The sequence below is a fragment of the Heptranchias perlo genome, chromosome 21, assembly GCF_035084215.1.
Source record: "Heptranchias perlo isolate sHepPer1 chromosome 21, sHepPer1.hap1, whole genome shotgun sequence".
Classification (NCBI taxonomy): Eukaryota; Metazoa; Chordata; class Chondrichthyes; order Hexanchiformes; family Hexanchidae; genus Heptranchias; species Heptranchias perlo.
This window is the reverse complement of record NC_090345.1, coordinates 23422403-23446524: the sequence shown is the minus strand read 5'-3', so window position 1 is coordinate 23446524 and position 24122 is coordinate 23422403. Positions and strand designations below refer to the sequence as shown.

The 24122-nt window shown below is 39.3% G+C and overlaps 1 protein-coding gene across 2 annotated transcripts; it reads left to right on the top strand.

Moving 5' to 3' along the window:
* Positions 1–2685: 2685 nt before the first annotated feature.
* On the top strand, positions 2686–23309 carry LOC137340062 (zinc finger protein Pegasus-like). 2 transcript variants are annotated; one of them, XM_068002310.1, is made up of 4 exons: positions 2686–2862; positions 11624–11788; positions 15922–16104; positions 17796–23309. In XM_068002310.1, exons 2-4 carry the CDS (start codon positions 11656–11658, stop codon positions 18719–18721), a joined length of 1242 nt encoding a protein of 413 aa, XP_067858411.1. In that variant the 5' UTR covers positions 2686–2862; positions 11624–11655; the 3' UTR covers positions 18722–23309. The 2 variants fall into 2 exon arrangements, with proteins under 2 accessions (XP_067858411.1, XP_067858412.1); XM_068002311.1 differs by lacking the exons at positions 2686–2862; positions 11624–11788 and adding an exon at positions 13145–13179.
* Positions 23310–24122: the final 813 nt, after the last annotated feature.

The window sequence follows — 24122 nt, the reverse complement described above, 5'->3', positions numbered from 1 at the left end:
CAATAGCTGAAGATATGTTATTGCTTTAAGATTATTTAACAAGTCTTCAGGATCCTCTTGCTAATGAAGGATATGTTGTATCTACATCTCTAACATTCTGTGGTTCTGTGTTGCTGTCTGGAGTAAAATGTTTGAGTTCTTGAAATCTAAATTGAAGGCACTAATTCCCTTCTCCCTTAGACAAGGCATATCAGATTATTTTTTCCCTCAACTTGGAAGTAATGACCTCCTGTAAAGTGCAAATGTTAGCAAAAAACATTATGTACCTGGTATCGTTCAAAATTATCCTGACCCCCACCTCGTGTGTTCACTGTGAAACTTGACTATTTCTAAATTTGGGGGCAGACGGGGCCTCGTTCAACACATCTTTCCTTCTAGAGAAAATGACAATCACATAATTAAAGAAATTTGGATAGATTAGAATAAATGTAGAGATAACTGTATTTTGAATAAGATCGAGTGACATAGGATGGTGATGAAAGTGCACGTCCTACGTTCTTGCTGTCTTGTTACTTTTTTGGGCACACTTTTGCATCATTTGCTATTACAAATTTATGTCCACATTTCCCATTCAATTTTCCTATATTGATGTCACAATGCAATTGCATGATATGGCCACCAGATGGCTCTTTGGAACAAATTTTCAGCTGTCTCCCAGCTTCACCTTTGTCACTTTTCACTCTTGTTACACTCAACCGATTCCTTTTTCATTTCTAATACTTTTTCTCGCTTACTATTGCCTCCGGACTTCCATTTCCCTGTTCTCCTGCTTGTGGGCTTTCAGGCACCTTTCATGCATATAATTACTTTTAATACATATGGACAAATTTAAACTATATGCTGTTAAATAAATTGGATCTCTACTGTTAGCATGACAGTGTGCTCAACAACTTAACAGGTCATATCAAAATTAATTATGAAAGTTATTGGACAGAAGTTAACTGCAATTAATTAATAGCTCTAATAGTCCCCTGCCATAATTTAGCTATCTATGGATGGAAACATTGTAATCAGAGCCGCTGCTATCTTTAACTTAATTCAACAGCCTAACAAGATGCATGCCATTAGGGCCTGGTGACTTATCCACTTTGATTTTTTTCACAACCATGTCCTTTTCTAAAGATATCTCTCTAATTGTTCCAAATCCTCCTACAGTATACTTACATTTTCACTTCCACCATTTGTAGACATTGATGCAAAATATTTAATATGTCTCTGCTATACTTTCATCCTCAACAAGATTTCCCCCTTCATCTTTACCCTCTCATTACCCCTTTACTTTTAACAGCTATGGAATTTCAGCCTTAGTGATCTAGGATGAAGCTTTGAATGCATTCTAAAAAGCATTCCCCAATTTAACAATACGGATTATCTTTATCTCAGTCTTAGGATAGTTAAAATCACCCAATATTATTATCCTGTTGTCCTGAACTATCTACAAATCTCCCCCTCTCTTATTTCCACTCTTTCGTTTCCTGTGATGCAGAGAATTGTACCATTTTATTTCCTATTCCTCAACTTCCCTATTCTGTCTTAACCCAACTTCCCAGAACATTCTTATGTTCCAGTGCTGTGATAAAATCTGTTATTAATTCTACTACTGCCCCCCCACCCCCCCCAATCTCTTCTGAAAATGTTATACCTAGGACTATTATGATCCCAGTCCTCGCTAAACCCAAGTCAAATCTTCATTATAGCCATTGTATCATACCCCATCCATAGTTATTAATCCGTCTAAGTTTTTTTTCATATGGTTTGTGTATTCACACACATGCCACACAATCCTGAATCCAATTTTGTGGCAATCTTACTCTTTTTAATTCCTTTTTTTTAGTATTTTTATTTTCCCATTTGCTTTCCTTTCTGTTTCCTCATTTTTTCTACATTATTTCAACCCTCCCCACAACATAGTTACTCTCGGTGAGGCTATTGGTCCAAGTCCAGATGACAGGTGCTATTCCTATATTGACTAGCAATTGGCACTGAGAATAATCCTGAGATTACCACCCTTAAGGTCCTGCTCTTTAACCTGTCTCCTAATTGCTGAAACTCCCCTTGCAAGGCGTCTATTTTATTTCTTCTTATGCCATTGATTCCAACATGAACCATACCTTCTGACTGTTCCCCATCCCTGTCCAAAATGTTTGCACCCCACTCTGATAGCCCTTTCACTGGCCCCAGGGAGGCCACATACAAATTAGGACACTACTATGGCTGTAAAATTGCCTATCTTATACACTCACCACATATTCAGAATTTTTCCCCCTTAAGCAGTTGGGTGGGCAACACCAATTTAGTCAGTAAGTGTAATCATTGGTTTGGGAGGACGACAGAGAACCAGAACAAATAATCCCAACTGTATACCAAAATATGTCAACACTACAAAAATATAAAAGAACTCTGTGTACAGGAACTACATTCTCCGTTTTAGCATCTTCCCCCTTTCTGAAGTCGACCTGTAATGCCAGAAGTGATCTAAAAGCTCCAGCTATTCTCTTTAGCAAATGAGTACGTCAGTCATTACCATGAAAACCACCTGCTCGCCGCTATTGGGCCTGTCGTTTCTAGGGTGACAGTTTCCGTAGGGACTCGTTAAGCCGTCGCACTGATTCTTCCCTCCCCGAACTCTGACCCCCCCCCCCCCCGCGCGCGCTTTTGTTCGGCGTTCGGCCGCTCGCTCGCTCGCGCTTCCAGCGAGGATTCGGCGGAAAAAAAAATTTAAATTAAAAAAAAAAAAATTCGTTAACACCTCGCCGCGGACGATGCAGCTCGTCGCCTTCAAAGCGCCATCTGCACCTCCGCCAGCGCAGCCGGGATGTTACTCTGGTTAAAGGTGTTCTCCGGGTAGGCGGTAATCGGAAGGTAAGCAAACGGCTAATACCATTTTTTTCCTCTTTTTTAAAAAAAAAACTAGAAAATGCTGGAAAAACACTCAGCGGGTCAGGCGGCACATGTGGAGAGAGGAACGGGCTGAACGTTTCAGCTCGAAGACCTTTTCATCAGAACGGCTGATGTTTTTATTTGGGGTCGGGCCGCGCGTCGCGACGGTTTATCGGTTCCCGGGAAGCTCCGTCCCCGAGTCCTTTAACTGCTCGCCTCCAACTCCCCGCTCTTTTCTCCGAGCGCATCCAGAAATGGGACCTCCGTCTGCACCACTCACCCCCCGGGTTATTTTAAAAGAAGCAGCCGAGCCCTGGCTCGATGCTTTTTTTTAAAAAAAACCACCCCCCCCATCTCCTCCTTCAAATCAATAACACGGCCTCGGCGCGGCCTCAGCTGTCGGCCGTGATTGACGTGAGGATGGATCTACCGGAATCGACGTCGCGCCGCCAGCGGGCCCGTGAGGGTGGCGGGGAGGGCACAAGCGGGTCAGGGTCGAGCAGTAAGGCGGCCTCGGGGGCTCAAGTCACCCCGAATAAAGTGCTGGTCAGTCCCGGCAGCTTCACTCACAGGAAGGGCTGTCCAGCGTTAACCCTGAAAGTAATGGCTGTATCTAAAGAAAACTAAAAGTACAATGAAATAGAAATCGTAGCAAGTTTTCTGCGGAGCATCTTGGAAACTGGAATTTCACCCTCAAAAGGCTGTGTGATCGGTGATGATCCGTTTGAGTTAAAGTTTAGTTTCTTACAATTTAAAAAAAAAATTAGACGTCGTCAAAGTGATTCTGAACTGCCCTAATGAATAGTTTATAAATCATATCCTGTGTTCACAAGGGGGCATAACCTTAAAATTGAACCTAGGCCGTTTAGGGGTGATGTCAGGAAGCACATCTTCACACAAAGGGTAGTGGAAATCTGGACCTCTCTTCCTCAAAGAAGCTGTTGAGGCTAGGTCAATTGAATACTTTTAAAACTGAGATTGATAGATTTTTGTTAGGTAAGGGTTACAGAACCAACGCGGGTCGATGGAGTTAAGATGCAGATCAGCCTTGATCTCATTGAATGGCGGAACAGGCTCCAGGGGTCAATGCTCACTTAACAGTTAGACTGTGGCCTTAAAGAAACAGAACTTCACCTTAGCAGCAGGATATATCATGTAACTTGGTCTATAAGGCTCCTGTCCTTAAAGTGCACCATCTGACTTACTGAGAGCAGCACCACAGATCTGCTAGATACTATATATTGGCTCAGATTTTCCTGGGGACTTGCATCATTGTAACGGCACATCTACAGCATACGAACCGTTGAATGGTGCAAAAGAAAGGAAATTATAGAATAAATGAGTTATGCCAATAATTTTCACCCCATATTTTCATGAGACTTTTGCGCCGCTCCGCTGTATCCCTAGGTGAAAACAGTTAGACTGTATTTATCATAGCTCTGCACCCCCATTGAAATCAATGGCGATCACCATTTTCCTGCATTTAAGCCAGTTTTCACGCTGCTACCACTTGGACTTAAAAATAATGGCGCTGGTGACCCAGCAGCTTAGTGCCTGTATAATGCATTCACAGAATCAGACTTTTACCTTTTTTAGATGACGCTGAAAATAATTTTGAGCTCCTAAAGAATTTTTCTTTTTAAGAGTGCAAATAACAACAATTTCTGAGCCAGAGACGTAGCACAGAGTGATGTTTCAGCAAAATAACTGAAGTTCAAGCAATGAAATTGTGATGTTCTGGGTAAAAATAAACATCCATAAATACCAGAGAGTCAGTTTCACCAACTGCTGTACATTTATTAGTCCTTTTAGAGTTCAAAGTAAAACTACCTTCAGAGAACATCATTTAATGGATGGTCTGTATAAGCTTGCTATTTTTTTAAAAAATTGAGATTTCAATAAACCTTGCAGCTCAAAGGCAATTACTCAATGAAAATAGAACCAAATAGATGAAATGCAACACCAGCACGCCTCAATATTCCAACCTTTATATTTTTTTCTATAAGTGTAAAAAGTGAAGCATCTTAATGAAAATTACAATCCAAAGTAGCTTTTATTTTTTTAAGGGAAGCTGACAATCAATTTGTTCAATTTTTTAAAAATTCATTCATGGGATGTGGGCGTCACTAGCAAAGCCAGCAGTTATTGCCCTTCAGAAGGTGGTGGTTAGCCGCCTTCTTGAACCGCTGCAGTCCGTGTGGTGAACATTCTCCCACAGTGCTGTTAGGAAAGGAGTTCCAGGATTTTGACCCAGCGACGATGAAGGAACGGCGATATATTTCCAAGTCGGAATGGTGTGTGACTTGGAGAAGAATGTGCAGGCAGTGTTGTTCCCATGTGCCTGCTGCTCTTGTCCTTCTAGGTGGTAGAGGTCGCGGGTTTGGGAGGTGCTGTCAAAGAAGCCTTGGCGAGTTGCTGCAGTGCATCCTGTGGATTGTACATATTGCAGCCACTGTGCGCCGGTGGTGAAGAGAGTGAATGTTTAGGGTAATGGATGGGGTGCCAATCAAGTGGGCTGCTTTGTCCTGGAAGGTGTCGAGCTTCTTGAGCGTTGTTGGAGCTGCACTCATCCAGGCAAGTGGAGAGTATTCCATCACACTCCTGACTTGTGCCTTGTTGATGGTGGAAAGACTTTGGGGAGTCAGGAGGTGAGTCACTTGTCACAGAACACCCAGCCTCTGACTTGCTGTTGTAACCACAGTATTTATGTGGCTGGTCCATGGTTAAATTTCTAGTCAATGGTGACCCCCAGGATGTTGATGGTGGGGGATTCGGTGATGGTAATGCCGTTGAATGTCAAGGGGAGCTGGTTGGACTCTCTCTTGTTGGAGACGGTCATTGCCTGGCACTTGTCTGGCGCGAATGTTACTTGCCACTTATCAGCCCAAGCCTGGATGTTGTCCAGGTCTTGTTGCATGCTGGCACGGACTGCTTCACTATCTAGGGGGTTGCGAATGGAACTGAACACTGTGCAATCATCAGCGAACATCCCCATTTCTGACGTTATGATGGAGGGAAGGTCATTGATGAAGCAGCTGAAGATGGTTGGGCCTAGGCCACTGCCCTGAGGAACTCCTGCAGCAATGTCGTGGGGCTGAGATGATTGGCCTCCAACAATCACTACCATCTTCCTTTGTGCTAGGTATGACTCAAGCCACTGGAGAGTTTTCCCCCTGATTCCCATTGACATCAATTTTACTAGAGCTCCTTGGTGCCACACTCAGTCAAATGCTGCCTTGATATCAAGGGCAGTCACTCTCACCTCACCTCTGGAATTCAGCTCTTTTGTCCATGTTTGGACCAGTGTAGACCTATAGATTCTGGTTTTGCTTCAGTATAATTTTGCATAAAATTTTTTTTTAAAAACATGTTCCAGTCCATATGAAGAAAATTGAAGATGGCCAGTATCAGTTCCCTTCAAAAAACAAGATCCCTTTATTGGCCATTGGCTGTGCCACTTCTGATTCACCACTATCCTCGCTGTGGTATATTTGAATCAGTTTTTCAGTAAAATTTGGTGTCAATTCGCCACTGGATGATCGGGGTGCACAATGGTCACCAAAATCGCCAAGTGAGAAAATTTGGCTACTATCTTGCATCAATGACCCACAGTGCACTGGCTGCTGCTGGTACAAATAAAACTAGCTGAATGATTTTTTAAAAATGCAACCTATACTTGGCATTTGGATGAATTATAAACATCTTATGCTTGACTCTTGCAGCTTATGTCTTTACCTGAAGCCTTTCAATTAGATTGCCACTTTGTAATCCTGCAAAACAATGAAAAGAGAAAGAATGCCGCTCCTTGACATGCCAAACTTACTACCTTGGAACTGTAGCAGCTTGGAGAACTGCAGTTGCACATTCACTCCTGTTTTTGCTCTCCACACACCCCAGCGCACACAACTCATTCACTCTCTCTTTGCACTGTACAGTTACACATGTTCCACTCCACCTTCAACACTTTGACTCACAGTCTCTTTTCTATCTCACTCACACTTTTAGAATTGTACCGGAGCCAAAAAGTTTTACATGTGGCAAAAGTCTCTCTTCGATAGCAGTATAAAGGAGTTATAAATACTTCCAAAGTCTGAGAAGTATTACTACATTTAAGCCATGTTTAAAAAAAATTGTGTATTATAATCACTTAATGTGTTCATTTGTTGTGGTAACTTTTTAAGTAGTAGCAGGACATTGAGATTTTGCAGAAATAATGTAGGTGTACAGATAAAGAAATGATCAGCAATTGACTCTTAATGTAAATAATACTGTAATGTGGCATTTTGTTGCCAGCAGATTATTGGAAAATAATATGTGGCACAATTGGAATCAGACAAGGACACATTAAGTATGTTCTAATGGTGACTCTGGCGCATACACCTTGTTAATAAGCTATTTAAAGAAACAAAAAACATATGAAAGAGTAAAGACCCCTCAGAATAAGGGGTCATCCGTTTAAGACGGAAATTAGGAGGAATTTCTTCTCCCAGAGGGTCGTGAATCTTTGGAATTCTTTACCCCAAAAAGCTGTGGAGGCTGAGTCATTGAATACATTCAAGGCTGAGTTAGACAAATTTTTGATCAGCGAGGGAGTCAAAGGATATGGGAAAAAGGCGGGAAAGTGGAGTTGAGGTAAAAATCAGATCCGCCATGATCTCAATGAATGGCGGAGCAGGCTCGAGTGGCCAAATGGCCTATTCCTGCTCCTAACACTTATGGTCTATAAGAGTTAAGTGTCACTGATTAATAACGGCAAATCTAGTGATTTTTTTTGCTCACATACTTGCACTCACGCTGAGATAATGCAAAAATTGGAACATCTGGTTACCGTAGATTATCTTTTACAATCCATACTATTAATTTAATAATATTGCTAGTTACATAGTGTTAGCCAAGAAATCAGAGTAAAAGCTATTGTAAGTTAGGATTTGTGTACAAATGGAAGTTAATAGTATCTTCCCTGTGGGTGAGCTTCTCCCTGTTAGCAGCTTGGAACTGAGCTATATGGATCATAAGGTGCCAAGTCTGATATGCAGTTTGTGCTGAGTTGGCTGATCTCACTTGGGGTGCCAGTGCGGGTGTGACAGTTGATCTCCCCACAGGGCTAGGGAAAGCAAACTTAGCCAAGGCTGCTATTCATGCTCCTCATTGCTAGCAGTGGCTTATATTTAAAAAACACCTGTGTCTTGTCAGATGAGGACAGAATCTGACTCAGCTGTGAGTCCCTTTATGATCAACTAAGCTGCCAGCACTTCCTGCCTATGCTGACCCATGAGGAATAGCCACTTGGGTAAGGCACTGAAGGATGCCCAGTGTCTGTCTAACTGTATCCCAGCATAAGATAATGAAGAGGAGGCAAAATTATAAAATAGTATACACATATGCTGGTTATGATTATCCTATCAAACATGTGTTGCAGATTTACTGTAAAATGTTTACTTGAAGTTGAAAAATCCTTCCAGGAAATTGATGTAGAGCGTTGCTATGCAGTAAAGATACATTATAGTGCTTGTGATAAATATGTTGACACATCTGTGAGTAAAGTCAGTAAATTATATTGTCACTTTTCTAGGATTGAAGATGAAGTACTACTTAGTTGACAGGAATAAGATTGATTTTCAAGCTATCAATTTTTTTTTAAAGTGACTGAAGAGTTTACTTTTTAAAAAAAATAATAGCTTCCTTACTAAAATTGAATCTTCATCTCTAATTTTTATTACTAAATTGCAATCCTCTGCTTTTCTTGCTCAATTGTTCCACAAGTTACTGTACTGGTTGCACCAATAAAATGAGGAGCATGACTGAGATTCATTGTGCGAACACACCATGCATGAATCAGTCCATTGAGAATAAAGACTGCAAGATGAATTTGACAATAACATGTAAAATAAACATTTAGGATTTTGAACCTTTTAATGTAATTGCTTTAATGATAAATCTACCACAACTTGTTACTATTATAAAGCTTGGCATTAATAACTTATATTGGGGATTTAATTGAAGTTTGCAGTGATATAACCCTTCTCTAGAAAAGGGGGCAGGGGAAATTTTATTAATTCTAACAGAATAGAGCCACTGATAGCCAATTCATTCATTCCTATTAAGATGCTAAATTTTCTGTACTTCATTCGGCCAAAATGTCCACATGTTTGAAGGATAGCTAAGATCTAAAGACTACAAATTAATTCCCAAAACTGCAAAAGCTATTTGGGACATTATTTAGAGCAAATAAACTGGAAATACCAATTGTATCAGAAATGTACCATACTAGTTTGAGACAATGGGGGTCATTAACACATTCCAGAAATTAAACCGAGTTGTGTGTATATACGAGAGAGAAAACAGATCAATTTCAAATGTGACAGACTACTGATTACACACATTGTAGCTTTTGTTTATGTTTGAATGATAAATATTTACATTTCTTATTAAAAAAGTAAAATTGTATGTTTTTGAAAATGATTTGAATACCGATTGTACAATGAATTTGAGTAGGTTTTGAATTAAACATTTAAAATAAAAGCTGTTCATTTTTTACTTCAGAAAACATGTGAAACTGAGCGAAACGGAAAGATACTGATGGAGAGATGCCTTTCCTCATTCTAATTTGAGATACCAAATAAAAACAAGTAACTTGAATTTTGAAAGCTCAGACAACAAAAAAGCTCTAATGATCATCGCCTGTGTTTTTGTTCATAGTTACAAAATGTAAAGCTTCTAATTAGTTATAGCTGTGAGAGAGACAGACACATGTCCAGGAACCACTCACAAAACACTGAATTCAACATTTACAGAGATCTCCTAGAAACTTACAAACCAGTACTGATAAACCTGGGACTCTTTACTTTTCCCCATGCCTTCATCCAGGTCACTGTGCCAACAAATCTTGAGAATCCACCCGTGAGATAGGTCCCACATCCTAGTCCTAGTTCTGCCAAACCTTGAGTTTTTCCCCCACAATGGTGGCAGTCCACAGGCCACCATCGTTATCAAACCCCAGGACCACTCACCTAATGAAACTGGTTCAGAATTGCTTCCGCAAGTATAGTTGAAGCAGAGACCATCACACCTTTTCAGGGAACGGTACATAATCATATGAAGCAGAAGAAGATACAGTGATATGAGGAAAAAGCAGGGCAGGAAATTAATTTTGGATTGCTGTAATAAAGAGTAAATGGTTACGATGGGCCAAATGGCGTCCACTGTATTATAAGCTACTATGGTTCTAAACCCAACCCCCACTCCTGAGTATTGCATGAATACCTACCTCTAACCGAATGATCCTGTTTTGTATCTTCAGCTTTAAAAATGGTAAAAATTAAATGCATGGAGGAAGAAATAAATCTATTAATTTATGGTTTTCACAGAATTATGGAATTTGATCACCAGAATACTGATAAAAATCCCAAATTACATGCAATAAAAATTTTAAATGACTTATTCAATCACCTTAAATCAATGTTCTGTTGTTTTACTACATGGCATAGCCCCCTCCCCATTGTTCAAAAATACTCACCATGAGCAATGTCACAGGAGTTCTGCTAGTATCACTAAACTATGAACTACAGTGTATTATACTGTACAACAGATCTCTGTTGGTGTTGGTTATAGTGACTTGGATGATGCACTGTTTTAGAATAAGAGTGTTACACCATGTCTTGCACAATGTATTGTTCTACTAAAGTGAAGCTATACCCCTTTAAAGCCACAAAGTCTAATTGTTAAGTAAAAAGAGGCTCAAGCCAATCAGAGTTTCATTGCGGCTAGGTCAAGGAACTTTTCTGATGTTCTTTCCAGTTTCAGTTTGAAAGCTGGAAGCACCCGCCATATTTTAAATGTGATGTCTGCAGGCACTTGGATGTACCATTTCAATATATTAAAATACTATAAACTGTGACACAGGTAACTGAAAAACAAAATTGCAGAGTTCATGTAGCTTTCATAATGAGGTGTAACATTCCATACCCGTTGGGCAACACCAAAGGTGCTTGTAGAACAGCACGTGCGACATTCTACAAGGGATCTTGGCTAGCAATCATTTTTTCATACAAGTGATATTTGCATGCATGTTTACTTTACAATGCTGCTGCTAACATTAGCCCCAATGTTAACGTGATAAATATATATCCCCTTTATATTACAGGGTTACAAGAGCATCATCTGAGGCAAATTGTAATATAAAGGTGGTATATGTTTTATCAAGCTGCCATTGGATTGCTGTTGCTGCTTTTCGTTGAAGGTAATTCTCCAATGTAAAGCATCTGGTCATAGTGCTGTCTGAGGCACCAAAATCCTCTGGAGCAGTTGATCCTTTTGGTGCTTCTGATGAAAAATGGTGTCTGCCAACTGCAATGCTAAATGGCTGCTGTCAGGTCTGCTATCTTGGATCCGGTTATGTGCTATTATAATATAAATAAATCAGTTTTTACAAAAGGACTGGGAGTTGGCATTGGAGAACCATTTTAGGAAGCAGTTCTCTAAATTATGCTATAATATACTATGCAGTATTATAGTTTTACTGCAGAGCATTTAAAACTCCTTGTCTTCCAGTCAAAGCAACTGTGTTGTTCTGCCCTGATGAGATTAAATTTGATCACCTTATTTGATATATAAGTGGCTGTCAAATAGGTGTATTTTGATGAATGCCTATTGCTGCCACACCAAAATTTAAAAATGTTATTTAATCTCATTGTTGTAACTCATGATGTGCACCAGATCTAGTAACATTTTCTTTTTTTTCAAGGAATTAAAGCAATTTCTTGAAACACTAAGAATATGGATGAGAAGAGAGCTGCTTCCGTAGACTTTGTCAAGGATTTCCAGGAATATCTCACTCAACAAACTCATCATGTGAACATGATATCTGGCTCTGTTGGTAGGGAGAAGGAGCCAGAATCCCTACAGACTGGTAAGGACATTTTTAGTCACTCTGTGTGTATGTATATAAACATTATGTTATGCATATAGCATGCACTAGCATGTCACTCTTAGAAAATTACCTGTGTGCTATATAGTTGCTTGTCATTGAGTCTTCCCAGCTCTGTCTCGCAAGTTAGGTAGTACTATGTGCTGTTCCCCTGAGGACGAAAAATTGAGCCTCTTGCTCGATGCTGCCTCTGGCGTTCCTCCACCCCCCACTATTGTTTTTCGCCTTCCTCGCTCCATACACTTGCTCCCAAACCTTGGCCATCTCATTCTACCATATCACATTGTTCTTTAGCTTCTTGCCGTTTCTGCACAGTGGTTTGTCTAAATTATTTGAAGAAATTCTAGAGGACAAACTTCAAAAGCTTTATTCAGCTAAAGTTTATCTTGTGTACTGATTACACACCTGTTGTAGCTTTTGTTTTGTGTCTTCATGTTAATAGTTCAGTTTTCAAAAAAAAACTCCAGTTGAATTTTGAAGCTAACTAATTATCTCACCTGTGTTGTTTGTCAGACAAGGTAATTGTTCTGATTGCTTAACTTGTGAGAAGCAGACAGACAAGAGGGATGGTCTTTCTTTGTTCTGATTTGGTTTATGGAATTTTAAGAGCAAATAATGCCTCTTTGAAGAAAATGGATGGGGAGAGAGGCAAGGAAGGAAGAAAACCAGTTGAGGGTGAAGAGACCAGGAACCTCTAGCCTCACAACAACTGCCCTGGGGGTTGGGCAACAATTGTAAGTGCGGAGGAATAGATGGAGGGTTATAGGCGAGGTGAATGGTAGTGGAGTAAGGGGGGGTAGGATACAGAGGTTGTGGGAAGGAAAATCATAGAATCATACAACACAGAAGGAGGCCATTCAGCCCATCATGCCTGTGACGGCTCTTTGAAAGAGCTATCCAATTAGTCCCACCCCCCTACTCTTTCCCCATAGCCCTGCAAATTTTTCCTTTTTAAGTATATATCCATTTCCCTTTTGAAAGTTATTATTGAATCCGCTTCCACCACCCTTTCAGGCAGTGCATTCCAGATCATAACAACTCGCTGTTAAAAAAAAAAAAAAAAAATTCTCCTTATCTCCCCCCTGGCTAGGGAACACAATGGATGTGAGAGGGTGAGCACGAGAGATTGGTGGGGGGGGGGCAGGGAGAAGGGATGGGAAGGGTACTGCTGAGAACCTCATTTTCCCTGCAATCCTCACCTAAAGGAAGCCTGCTGCTATTGGTGACTCCTTCCTGCACATCACTCCATGCCATGTACCACCTGAAAGGAACAAAGAATAGGACAGAGTGAGAAGCAAAAAGAGTTAAAGAGAGAGAAACAGAAGGAAAGCGAGACAAGGAGACAAACAGCAACGAAAAGAAAACAGATACTGGTAGGAGAGAGATCCTACCTACTATGTGCAATGCCATGGGAGATTGGCTTATATATTAAATTTGATACGTGGGCCATAAGTTTTATTGAAAACTCCTATATAAACCAACTCTTAAGCTATCAACCTTGGTTCAGTGGTCGTAATATTGCCTCTGAGTCACAAAGTCATGGATCCAAGCCCCACTCCGGAGACTTGAGCATATAATCTAGGTTGACACTTCAGTGCAGTACTGAGGGAGTGCTGCACAGTCGGAGGTGCTGTTTTTTAGATAAGATGTTAAACCGAGGTCTCATCTGCTCTCTCAAGTGGACGTAAAAGCTCCATGGCACTGTTCGAAGAGTGGAGGAGTTCTCCTGGTATCCTGGCCAACATTTTATCCCTCAACCAACATCACTAAGACAGATTATCTGGTCATTTATTTAATTGCTGTTTGTTGCTATGCGCAATTTGGCTGCTGTGTTTCCCTACATTACAACAGTGACCACACTTCAAAAGTACTTAATTGGCTCTGAAGTACTTTGGGGTGTCCAGAGGTTATGAAAGTTACTATATAAATGTAAGCTCTTTATTTAAAAAAAAGTCCACATATTTTGCAGTTCACTGTATTTCCAGTAGGTATTGCTGTGATTGGACTTTCACCGTTAGAGGTGTCACACCTTGTCTGTTTTATTGAGTGTCGTGTGGCACAGAAATTTTCTTGGAAAAATGTCAATCTGCAATTTTGTTCTGAAAAAATTTAGCTGACATTGTTTTCTTAGTAACTGAAATTTCTAATATCTAAAATAAGGGTTTAAACAAAAAAATGCATATTTCACAATAACATGATTACATTTATGCACTGAATTACATTTTGTGTCTTTTAATGCCTTAAAGTTTTTACTTGAAGACCCTATCTTCTCCTAAATGTCTGGGCTTGGACTTAATACTTTTGTGCAGAACTGTTCCATTGTTAACTGAATTGGGATTGTGCCGTCTGAGCATGTAGAGTGGACCCACTTTCTCGAGATGCATCAATACCATCTAGTAGTCGAACTGCAGGAATATTTTTCTTTAGCATCTAGTAGTTTCTGCAGTTATGTTTCAGAATTTTATGAAAAATGGCATGACATACTTCAAAAATTTTATTCCAGTATTGTTTATTTTTTTAAAAAACAGATTTGAGAGCAATTTGAGAAAAAGAAGACAGACTACTTATTGTAAACATTTTGTAACTTTTATTTTGTGTTCTATAAACTTCAGAAAATGCATCAAGCTCCTTACTTTCAGTTCGTTTTTCAAAAAAAGTTGAATTTTGAAGCAAATTGCATCTAATTACCACTCGATTGTTGTGTTACATTGAATTAGAAAAAAATAATGTCCTAATTAGTTACACCTTCCAGACATGATGTGGAGATGCCGGTGATGGACTGGGGTTGACAATTGTAAACAATTTTACAACACCAAGTTATAGTCCAGCAATTTTATTTTAAATTCACAAGCTTTCGGAGGCTACCTCCTTCCTCAGGTGAACGATGTGGAATTTTCCACATCGTTCACCTGAGGAAGGAGGTAGCCTCCGAAAGCTCGTGAATTTAAAATAAAATTGCTGGACTATAACTTGGTGTTGTAAAATTGTTTACAACCTTCCAGACAGAGGAGAGAGTGCCTCTAATTAGCACCTGATTGTTTAACTTAGCATAACGGGTGATAATGTTAATCTAATTAATGCCATCTATGAGACTTGGCGGGGACAGTTAGAGAGAGAGTATTTCCTCATCTTAATTTCAGTGTTTTGTCCACCAAATGAGTTGAATTTTGAAAGTTTTAATTTGCTGATAGTAATTAGAATGTTTGAATTTTCATGCAGTTATCCAGGCGGACACTGAGATACAATAGTGACTATACTTCAAAAATACTTAATTGACTGTGAAGTGCTTTGGGGCGTCCTGAGATCGTGAAAAACACTTCAGGAACCGTCACAAAACTCTGAATTCAGTGTTTACTGAGATCTCTTAGAAAGTCACAAACCAGTGTTGCCAGATATGGAATTTCCCCCACCTCCCACTCAGTGCTGTCAGGCCCATCCCCACTGCTAATTGACATCACAAATCCACTAATTAGCCAAACCTTAATTCTAACCTCAGGTGTGCCAAATCCTAGGTTCCCCCTCCATAGTGATCTAGATCAAAGGACTCATCCATGCTGCAAACATCAGTAGCACTGTCAAATCCCAGGAGCCCAAAGCCTAGGGCTGCCCCAAAAGCAGCTAAATCCCATTTTCTCCTCCAATACTGCTAAATACCAGATATCTACCTCCAATTGGTGACTCTGACATATCATTTTGCTGTGTGTTCTCAGAATTAAAAATAGTAACTAAATACATAGATAATGGGATATCGTGGTGAAATTTAATCTACAAGGCACCAGGAAAATTCTCTCAACGCCAGTAACGATTTTTATAATATAGTAAATTCTCTGACTCTCCATGAGAAATGCCATGGGAGATCTACTAGTATTAGTATGAATACAAAACAGAATTTTCAGAATTGGTGGCTTTCATACAGCAATTTATGCTCCTAATTTGTACAAATGTAGAAAATTAATATATCCTTAGCAGAAATGAACTGTAATCCATAAAATGATGGTAACACTTGCATTGTAAATATGTTTTTTTCTTCTCTGGTATGGACTGCCTTTTATTTCAAAATGCAAAAACTTGTATTTTCGAGACTTACTCACTTTTCTGGGATTTATTACTGTCAGCGGGATCAGAAAATGATCAGAATGGAATGCATCATGCTTCAGTTGAAGTTTCACTGGATGATGGCTCAGGTCTTATGGGTGATGGGCTGGTAAGAACATACGATGGAAAGCTGAAGTGCCGATACTGCGACTATGCTAGCAAAGGGACTGCACGGCTGACGGAGCACATTAGAATGCACACAGGTAATGACTGTACACTATTGGCTTCTAAATTATATAAAATAAAAATGATTATCAAATTTATTTGTTTCTATTTAAACTACCTAAAGGAGCAGTACTGTACAATAAAGTGAAAATGTAGCAATCTAATCAACATGCTCACCAGTGTCAAATCCTAAGGTTTTGAGTTCCCGGTGCATCCTTTATTTTATTATACTTTTGGAATGTCCACCATTTTACTTTTGGTAATGTGAGGATGGTATGGCGATGGTAGGTTGTATGATACAAGGAGAGCTCTGCTCATGCCCCAAATGTTGCTCTTTTCAATGAAGAGAATAATGTACGGCAACGCTGTTAAATCCTAAATGAGACGAAAGTGATTTGTATTTAGATAGCTCGCTTCACCTATATTCAGCATCCAGGTTGATTTCAAGCATGTGGTATTCATTATAATAGGAGTGTGACATGTATAACTATTTCCTTAACGTAAATATATTAGACTTAAATGGAGTCTCACCATCAGGGCCCCTTTAAAACATTCTAAGAACAACAGTTAACTTTTATTTTCCTCTATGTTGATTTTCGATTTCTTTGGTTAAAAGTGAGTGTTGATAACTTCATTAGTGGAACTAGTTTATGACTGATTGCTGTTTGGCAGTGTAAGGGAGTTAGATTGACATCAGCAGATACATTAATTAACTCAGACTACATCAGTGATCCATCTGTCATTTTAATGATGTCGATGTTGATTCAGTTTCTCCACACTGTTAGGCTCAGTGACTTCTTGCAGGGGTTTCCCCATAAACTGTCATTAATTCTTCCTTTTAAACAACAATTTTCACACAAAAAAAGAAACGAAAGGATGTTAAATTTGGTCACAATTCTTTGTAACAGTTTGATTTTTTTTAAAAGGAGTACCGATGGTGAGTCTCCCTGTTTAAAGTGAAAAGGGCCAGGACTAACGAAAAAGCAGGTAAGGATTAAAGTGTTAAGTATTATTGATAACATCTGATTGAGACAACTATAGCATAGTACAGTACTGCTCCTCTAAGTAGGGTATATAATGCTGTAAAATCAGCATATAACAGTTACAGTTTTCAATTGTATTTACATTTGAGAAGTTCTTATGTTTTTATGAATAGTGAATGGCAACATCATAATTCACATTGGGTTGTGATGTGCAAATCCAGGAAGTGCTGTCGCCTCTCCTTTTCAAAAGTTATTTTCTGTTGATTTTAATTTGACACATATTTCTTCCTCAACATTTTTAATGAGATTTTTTTTCTAAAACAGATGGTGGGTAGCCTGATAGCAGAGTAGTTGAGATAATTTTGTTATGTCACCTCATCATATTTCATCAGTTAGCTGAAATTCCAGCTCTTAGTTGGGGGAAAATAAATCCAATTGACACATTCATCAGCCATGTGAGAGGAGTTTCATCAGTTTTTAACTGACCTGCTACATAGAGAAAATCCACAAATCTGAACTGTCTCAACATGAGGAAAGAAAAACATAACTATCCAGTCTTGTTACATGGTAAGCAACACTGCCCAACAGTTGACAACCAAATGGCATTGTTGACAGTGATCTCAAAGTTCCACGGCTTTCAGTACTCCCAGCTGAAGGACAAGATGCTTAGAGGAAGCAAAATGAGGAAAAATGAAAAAAGGGAGAGATAAATGGCAAGGTTTGCTGATCTATTCTTTCTGATACAGGTGAGAAGCCCCACAGATGTCACCTATGCCCGTTTGCTTCAGCGTATGAGCGGCACCTCGAAGCACATATGCGCTCACACACAGGTGAAAAACCATACAAATGTGAGCTTTGCTCCTTCTGCTGCAGTGATCGAAGTAACTTGTCCCATCACCGTAGACGTAGGCACAAACTTCATCCCTTGAAAGGAGCTAGGACCTCCCTGACCAATAAGAAAATGTTGGGAGTTTTACAGAAAAAAACTAGCAACTCCCTGAGTTATGGGACAAGACTTCTGATTAATCTAAGTCCTCCTTCCATGGTGGTACAGAAGCCAGATTACCTCAATGACTTTTCTCATGATATATCAGCTAACTCCTTTGAGGGTTTGCAAAAAATACAGTCTGATGGGATCTCGAGGGACACGCAAGATGTTATGGTGGATAATCCATTAAACCAGCTTTCTACCTTAGCAGGCCAATTGTCCAGCCTTCCACCTGAAAACCAGGCTCCAGCATCTCCTGAGGTGGTAATCTGCAGGGATGAAAAACCATATGTGATCCCACAGTCTGCAGCACCAGTCGCTTCCACGGTAGCTTCCAGTGTGGCCCAAAGCTCATCCCCTATCAGTCCAGACGCATGTCCCACGCACAACCAGCGGAACTTCAGTCCTGTGGCAGGCCCCAGTAGTGAGCACAGTGCTCACACAAGTACACCCAGCATGACGAACAGCCAGCCTAGCACACCTGCTCCTGCACTTCAGGTCCAGGATCCCCAGCTTCTGCATCATTGCCAACACTGTGACATGTATTTTGCAGACAATATCCTTTATACTATTCACATGGGGTGTCATGGTTATAAGAACCCATTCCAATGTAACATATGTGGATGCAAATGTAGAAACAAATATGACTTTGCTTGTCATTTTGCTCGGGGTCAACACAAGTAGAATTAACAGTACAGCACCTAAATAAGTGCTGATATACAATTTCAATATATATTGGACAGCTTCATATTGAGAATATTAAATATGTATTAAGAGGGATTGATTTACTAGCCTCACCATTTTTTCCTTTTGTGGACACTTTAAAAAGATTTTCTTTACCGAGTCTTCTGAAGTAGTTATGAACTAGGTTCAGGCCACTTCAAAGTATATTGGTGCAGCACAATTTGATACATCTACAGTACTAGAAAAGTGTACATTTGGGCAACAGCATCACTTCTTACCTCCGAAAAGATTGCAGTGATCTTAGAGTGGACCATGTGTTGCTTATATTAGTGTGTCAAGTACTTGCAGAAGTGCTGATCTCATTTAGTATCCAACTGTCACTAGTGAGAGAAAAACTTTAATTGGAGTGTACAGACAACTGAAATGATGTCATCTCCAATTACCCTGGCCCAGGGTAGGTTCTCTATCAACATTCTACAGTAAGTTGAAATAACAATGAATTAACTGTAAATTATATTATTTGAATGGATTTTTCTTTTGTATACTGACATTTTCTTTCTGCATTGAAAATGCTGAGATCAAAATAAGTTGCCTTTTAAAGGACCCGTTTAAAGATTTTGTGTTTTAAAATGGACAGGAACAGGTCTAACTGAAAAAAGTAAATTCATTATCAAGTACAACATAAACAGTTCCTTAGTTGTGGTAAGTATTCATGTTTCATTATTCAACAGGTAACAACATTTCATTGCAAAATCTAGTTTAAGTAGTTGTACTCAGCTAATTAAACCAAGCAGTTGTTCCTCAAAATCTTTACAGATGTACACATGCTAATTCTGAGGATTGTAGAAACATTTCTACATCAATCTCAAAAATCCAAGATTCCATTTTTAAAAAAAAATTCTGCACTGCTACAAACAAATAGTGTTTTGGTATAGTTTTGTATTTCTAAAATTGGTATATCTGCCAGAATTAGTAAGCACTGTCCATGTCTTCATGTTTTGCATGTGGGCAGTGTCAGTGGATGACTAGCCAATAGCAAAACCATTCATGTGGCACGTGTTAGGACAATCCTTATCCTTTTACTTTAATGCAGGCACATAGACGTGAGACATTAGAGTTGTCTGATCAATAATCTTTATTTATCAAATCAATATAAACCCAACATATGCAGTATTTATGCCATAGGCACCTTGATACTCACAAGTAACAAATTCATCAGGGTTTGTGAACTAAACCCTTTGATCGCATATGGTAAGTCAATTTAGAGATCCTACAGTTTCTCTGTGTGTTCCACCTTTTATAGCATTTAGTATGTCAGCACGTGCATTGCGCACAATCTGTTTATTGTTCTACAGACATTTCACATGATTGAGCGATTAGGCTGGCCTTGCAGTCAGCAATTTCTTATCTCTTCAGGCATTTCTCGCACTCGAGCATCTGCTCATTCTAGAATTATCGCCACCTTTACTGACATGTTGTTGCCTAATTCTCTCTTTCAGCATTCTATTCCTAGCTTTTTACTCACAGAATTCAAAGTCCCCTTGTTAACCCTATAATTACCACTACTTCTACCTTATTTGCTATTCCTAACGGCATGTATCCTTTACACTATTGGAAGCTGGATTTTCATGCAGGTCTTACCACTTGTCCACTGTAACCTTGGCGGAAAAGTTGCAGAGACCCCGGGGAAAATGGCGTAAAAGGTATTTACGCTGTTTTCCGGCTCTTCCGCAGCTCTTACTCAAAAATTATGGTGGACAAGCTGGAGAACCACCATGAAATTTTACCCCCTTGGTTTTTAAATATTTTTGAAGATTTTACGGGTAGAGTTTTGTTTGATGGAATTGACAGGAGTTTTCCTCTCCACTGTACAATATAGCTGTTAGACTGCTTAAAGTGATTTATTGCATAAAAGTAATTAAAAACTACAGTACTTGAAGCAATTAGATTGCTTTACATACTGTACTTCATGCATAATACACATTTTAAACTGAGTATGACATATATAATCTACACACGTTCTCTTACTCTCTTTACAGTTAGATTTTAAAGTACTATGAATCATATTTGGAATACTGAAAGCACTTTTCATATTGCTAGAGTGCAGCTGACTGTAGATACACAGTTCTCCTTCTGTTGGCTGCTATCCATAGTGTAAACAACCTGCTCCAGTAACTGACAGCATTGCAAATCCACAAAAATGTGGGTCTGCTAATCTACTGTTAAGGGTTAAGGTCAGTTCCTGGAGTAAAATAAACGCAGGGAGCCTGTCCCCCACATTTGCATTCTTGAGGTTTGCGCTTCCTGAGATTTGTGGTTGCTTGAGTGCTGGGACCACTTTCAAATCCAGTCAGGAGATAGGTTGGTGCAACGTGACTTATCAACTTTTGCAAAAGCAAGGGAATGAAAAAGCAAATGGGTCTCCATTGCAATACACACTACACACTGTATTTAAAAAATAAGGTCTCTATCACAGTTCAACTGGTCAACATTGATTTTTTTAAAAAAGTCTCTCCATCACAGACCACACTAATCACTATATGGCAATAGTGCAGTGTCGATGTAAAATTATAGATTGTTCTTAATCTAATTCCATTGTGTATGCTTGCCACCAAAGCAGACAAAAGTTACACACCTTTTTGTGCCTTCAAGGCTGAAAGTTGATCTAATTTAACCAGTTTCTTCTTGATTTTAAATACATTTGGTTAGTATTTAGCACAAAATAGTAACAGCTATATCCTGTCACTTTTGAAATGTACAATATGCAAATCTGAAGTGGGGTTGTCTGCTGTATTCTCCTTTATTGGTTCTAAATTGATATTGACAAATGAAAGATTAGCTATAGTGGTCATTAGTAAATAATGGGCTTCAGTTTTACATTCCTCAAATTCAATTATTTCTGAGGTGCATTATTGGCTAGTAGTACAAACTTTTAACAAGCATAAACTTTAGCCTAAATTTTAAAGAATTAATAACCAGAGGTGCCTAACAAATAAATATAAGAATGTTATTGTCATTTTTCAGGCTTCCAATATACCCATCATTAAGTCAGAAGATAATCTGTTCAATATGTTTTTTTTATTGAAGCTATGTCAAGTAACTACATATGTTGCTATAATACATTTACACAATAGATGAGTCTATTTCACTTTAAATGTGGGGTTTTGATGATGGAATATTGGATTTTTTTTAAGCAGTGACACTTGCTTCACAAGGTAAATACAAATGTATATCCCCTTGGCTCAGTTTACAATTTCGTCTCTGGGTCTGAATGTTGTGAATTCAGCCCACATCAGGAGTTGGGTGCATAATTTAGGTTTAGAATTTCGGTACTGAGTGAGTATTGCATTGTTGGAGATGCAGTCCTGTGGACAAGATGTTAGACATCTGCCTGTTCAGTGGGAATGAAGATCCAATGGCACTATTTGAAGAAGAGCAGGGAGTTCTTCAGGTGTCCTAACCAACGCCTTCAGCCATTGCCACCAAAAATAGATTATAACTGGTCATTCATTTCATTGCTTTTTGTGGGATGTTTCTAATGCAGAATGTTAATTACATTTGTCTACATATCAGTGGCTGCACTCTGAAAGTTATGCATTGCGTGAAGGCAGTCACAAGCATTATTAAATCATCCTGCCTGCTTCACTCTGACCTTTTGGCTCTGCTCCAATTGTCATTTAAGTTTCTTGCTAACTCTAATATTGGTTTGGGACACTTCAGCAATAAAGCATACATACAAAATACAAAGCAGGTAGTAACAAAAGACTGAGGTTGGAAAGCCTTGTTTTACCAGTTATTAACTCTGTCCTTAACTACAGACCACCAAAAAGCTATTCATTTCAGTTGAAGTTACTCATGTCTACATAAGTTACTGCACTTCAAAATTAGTTATTATATGTGAAGAGCTTTGAGATGCATAAGGCACTATATAAGTACATGTTTTTTTAGCTGCTGAGAGCCAAGGGCTAAAATGCCAAACCCTTTTCAATACTCTTTATAAACTAGATAGACAAACTTGTCCAAATCATATAGCATGTCAACCCAGGACAACACGGGAATCCAGTGGAGCACATTTACCTTAATTCTGTTTTGACATGCAGACCTCTTCTATATAACATTTTAAAACACCACAGCATTTCCTATTAGTTTGAAATTGCAGTTCATCCCTTTTTGCAGCGGAGGTATTTTAACAGACAGGAAATTTAAGGTATCTCAGCTAATTTAATCTGTCCCTAAAAATACTAAACTAATCTTTTTAGGGTAAGTTTCAAAGGTGCACAATTGCCCTCTGGTACTTCACCCCAATGGTCATAGCAGTGTATGAGCCTAGACAGTAAGCATCAATTGTAAGGGCATCATAGCTGATCCAGATCCAGCCCTGACTCAATGTCCACGTATAGTGTTGCAAATGGATAGCCAGATAGCAATCAGAGCCAGAAACTCGGACTATGTTTTTCTCTCCAAAACCCAAGAGCTGTTAGACCAATTTTAGAGAGCCTATAGCCATCCTGGCTGAGATCAATTAAACAACAACTTGCATTTATACATGTAAGGAATCTTACAACACCAGGTTATAGTCCAACAGTTTTATTTGAAAATCACAAGCTTTCGGAGGCTTTCTCCTTCGTCGGGTGAGTGTGGGATTCCATGGAAGATACCGCATATATAGTCAGAGAACAATGCCTCTGACTATATATGCGGTACCTTCCATGGAATCCCACACTCACCCGACGAAGGAGAAAGCCTCCGAAAGCTTGTGATTTTCAAGTAAAACTGTTGGACTATAACCTGGTGTTGTAAGATTCCTTACATTTGTCCACCCTAGTCCATCACCGGCATCTTTAACGTAGTAAAACATCCCAAGGCACTTCACAGGAATGTTATCAGACAAAATTTGACACTAAGCCATATAAGGGGATATTAGGACAGGTGACCAAAAGCTTAGTCAAAAAGGTAGATTTTAAGGAGTATCTTAAAGGAGGACAGAGAGGTTTAGGGAGGGAATTATGGACCTTGGGGCTTACACAGCTGAAATCAAGGCTGCCAATGGAGCGATGAAGGAAATTAGGGATGCACAAGAGGTTCGCTTTGGAGGACTGCTGAGTTCTCGGAGGGCTGTAGTGTTGGAGGAGGTTACAGAGATAGGAAAGGATGAGGCCGTTGAGAAATTTGAACACAAGGATGAGAATCCTAAATTTGAGGCTGGCCTGTGAGCAAACGTAAGTCAGTGAGCATAGGGTGATGGGACTCGGTGCGAGTCAGGATATGGGTAGCAGAGCTTTGAAGGAGCTGAAGATTACGGAGGGTTTAACTCAGCACAGACCTGGGGATCAAACATGAAACATTCCTGGTCTGTTTGGCACAGTTACTTACTATATAAACGTTCTGAGTTAGGCCAACC

Excerpts from the sequence above, each read along its gene's own strand:
- LOC137340062 (XM_068002310.1), top strand. The coding sequence starts at position 11,656 with ATGGATGAGAAGAGAGCTGCTTCCGTAGACTTTGTCAAGGATTTCCAG. Across the intron at positions 11,789-15,921 it reads GCCAGAATCCCTACAGACTG|CGGGATCAGAAAATGATCAG; the intron begins GTAAGGACATTT and ends TATTACTGTCAG. Across the intron at positions 16,105-17,795 it reads GCACATTAGAATGCACACAG|GTGAGAAGCCCCACAGATGT; the intron begins GTAATGACTGTA and ends TTTCTGATACAG.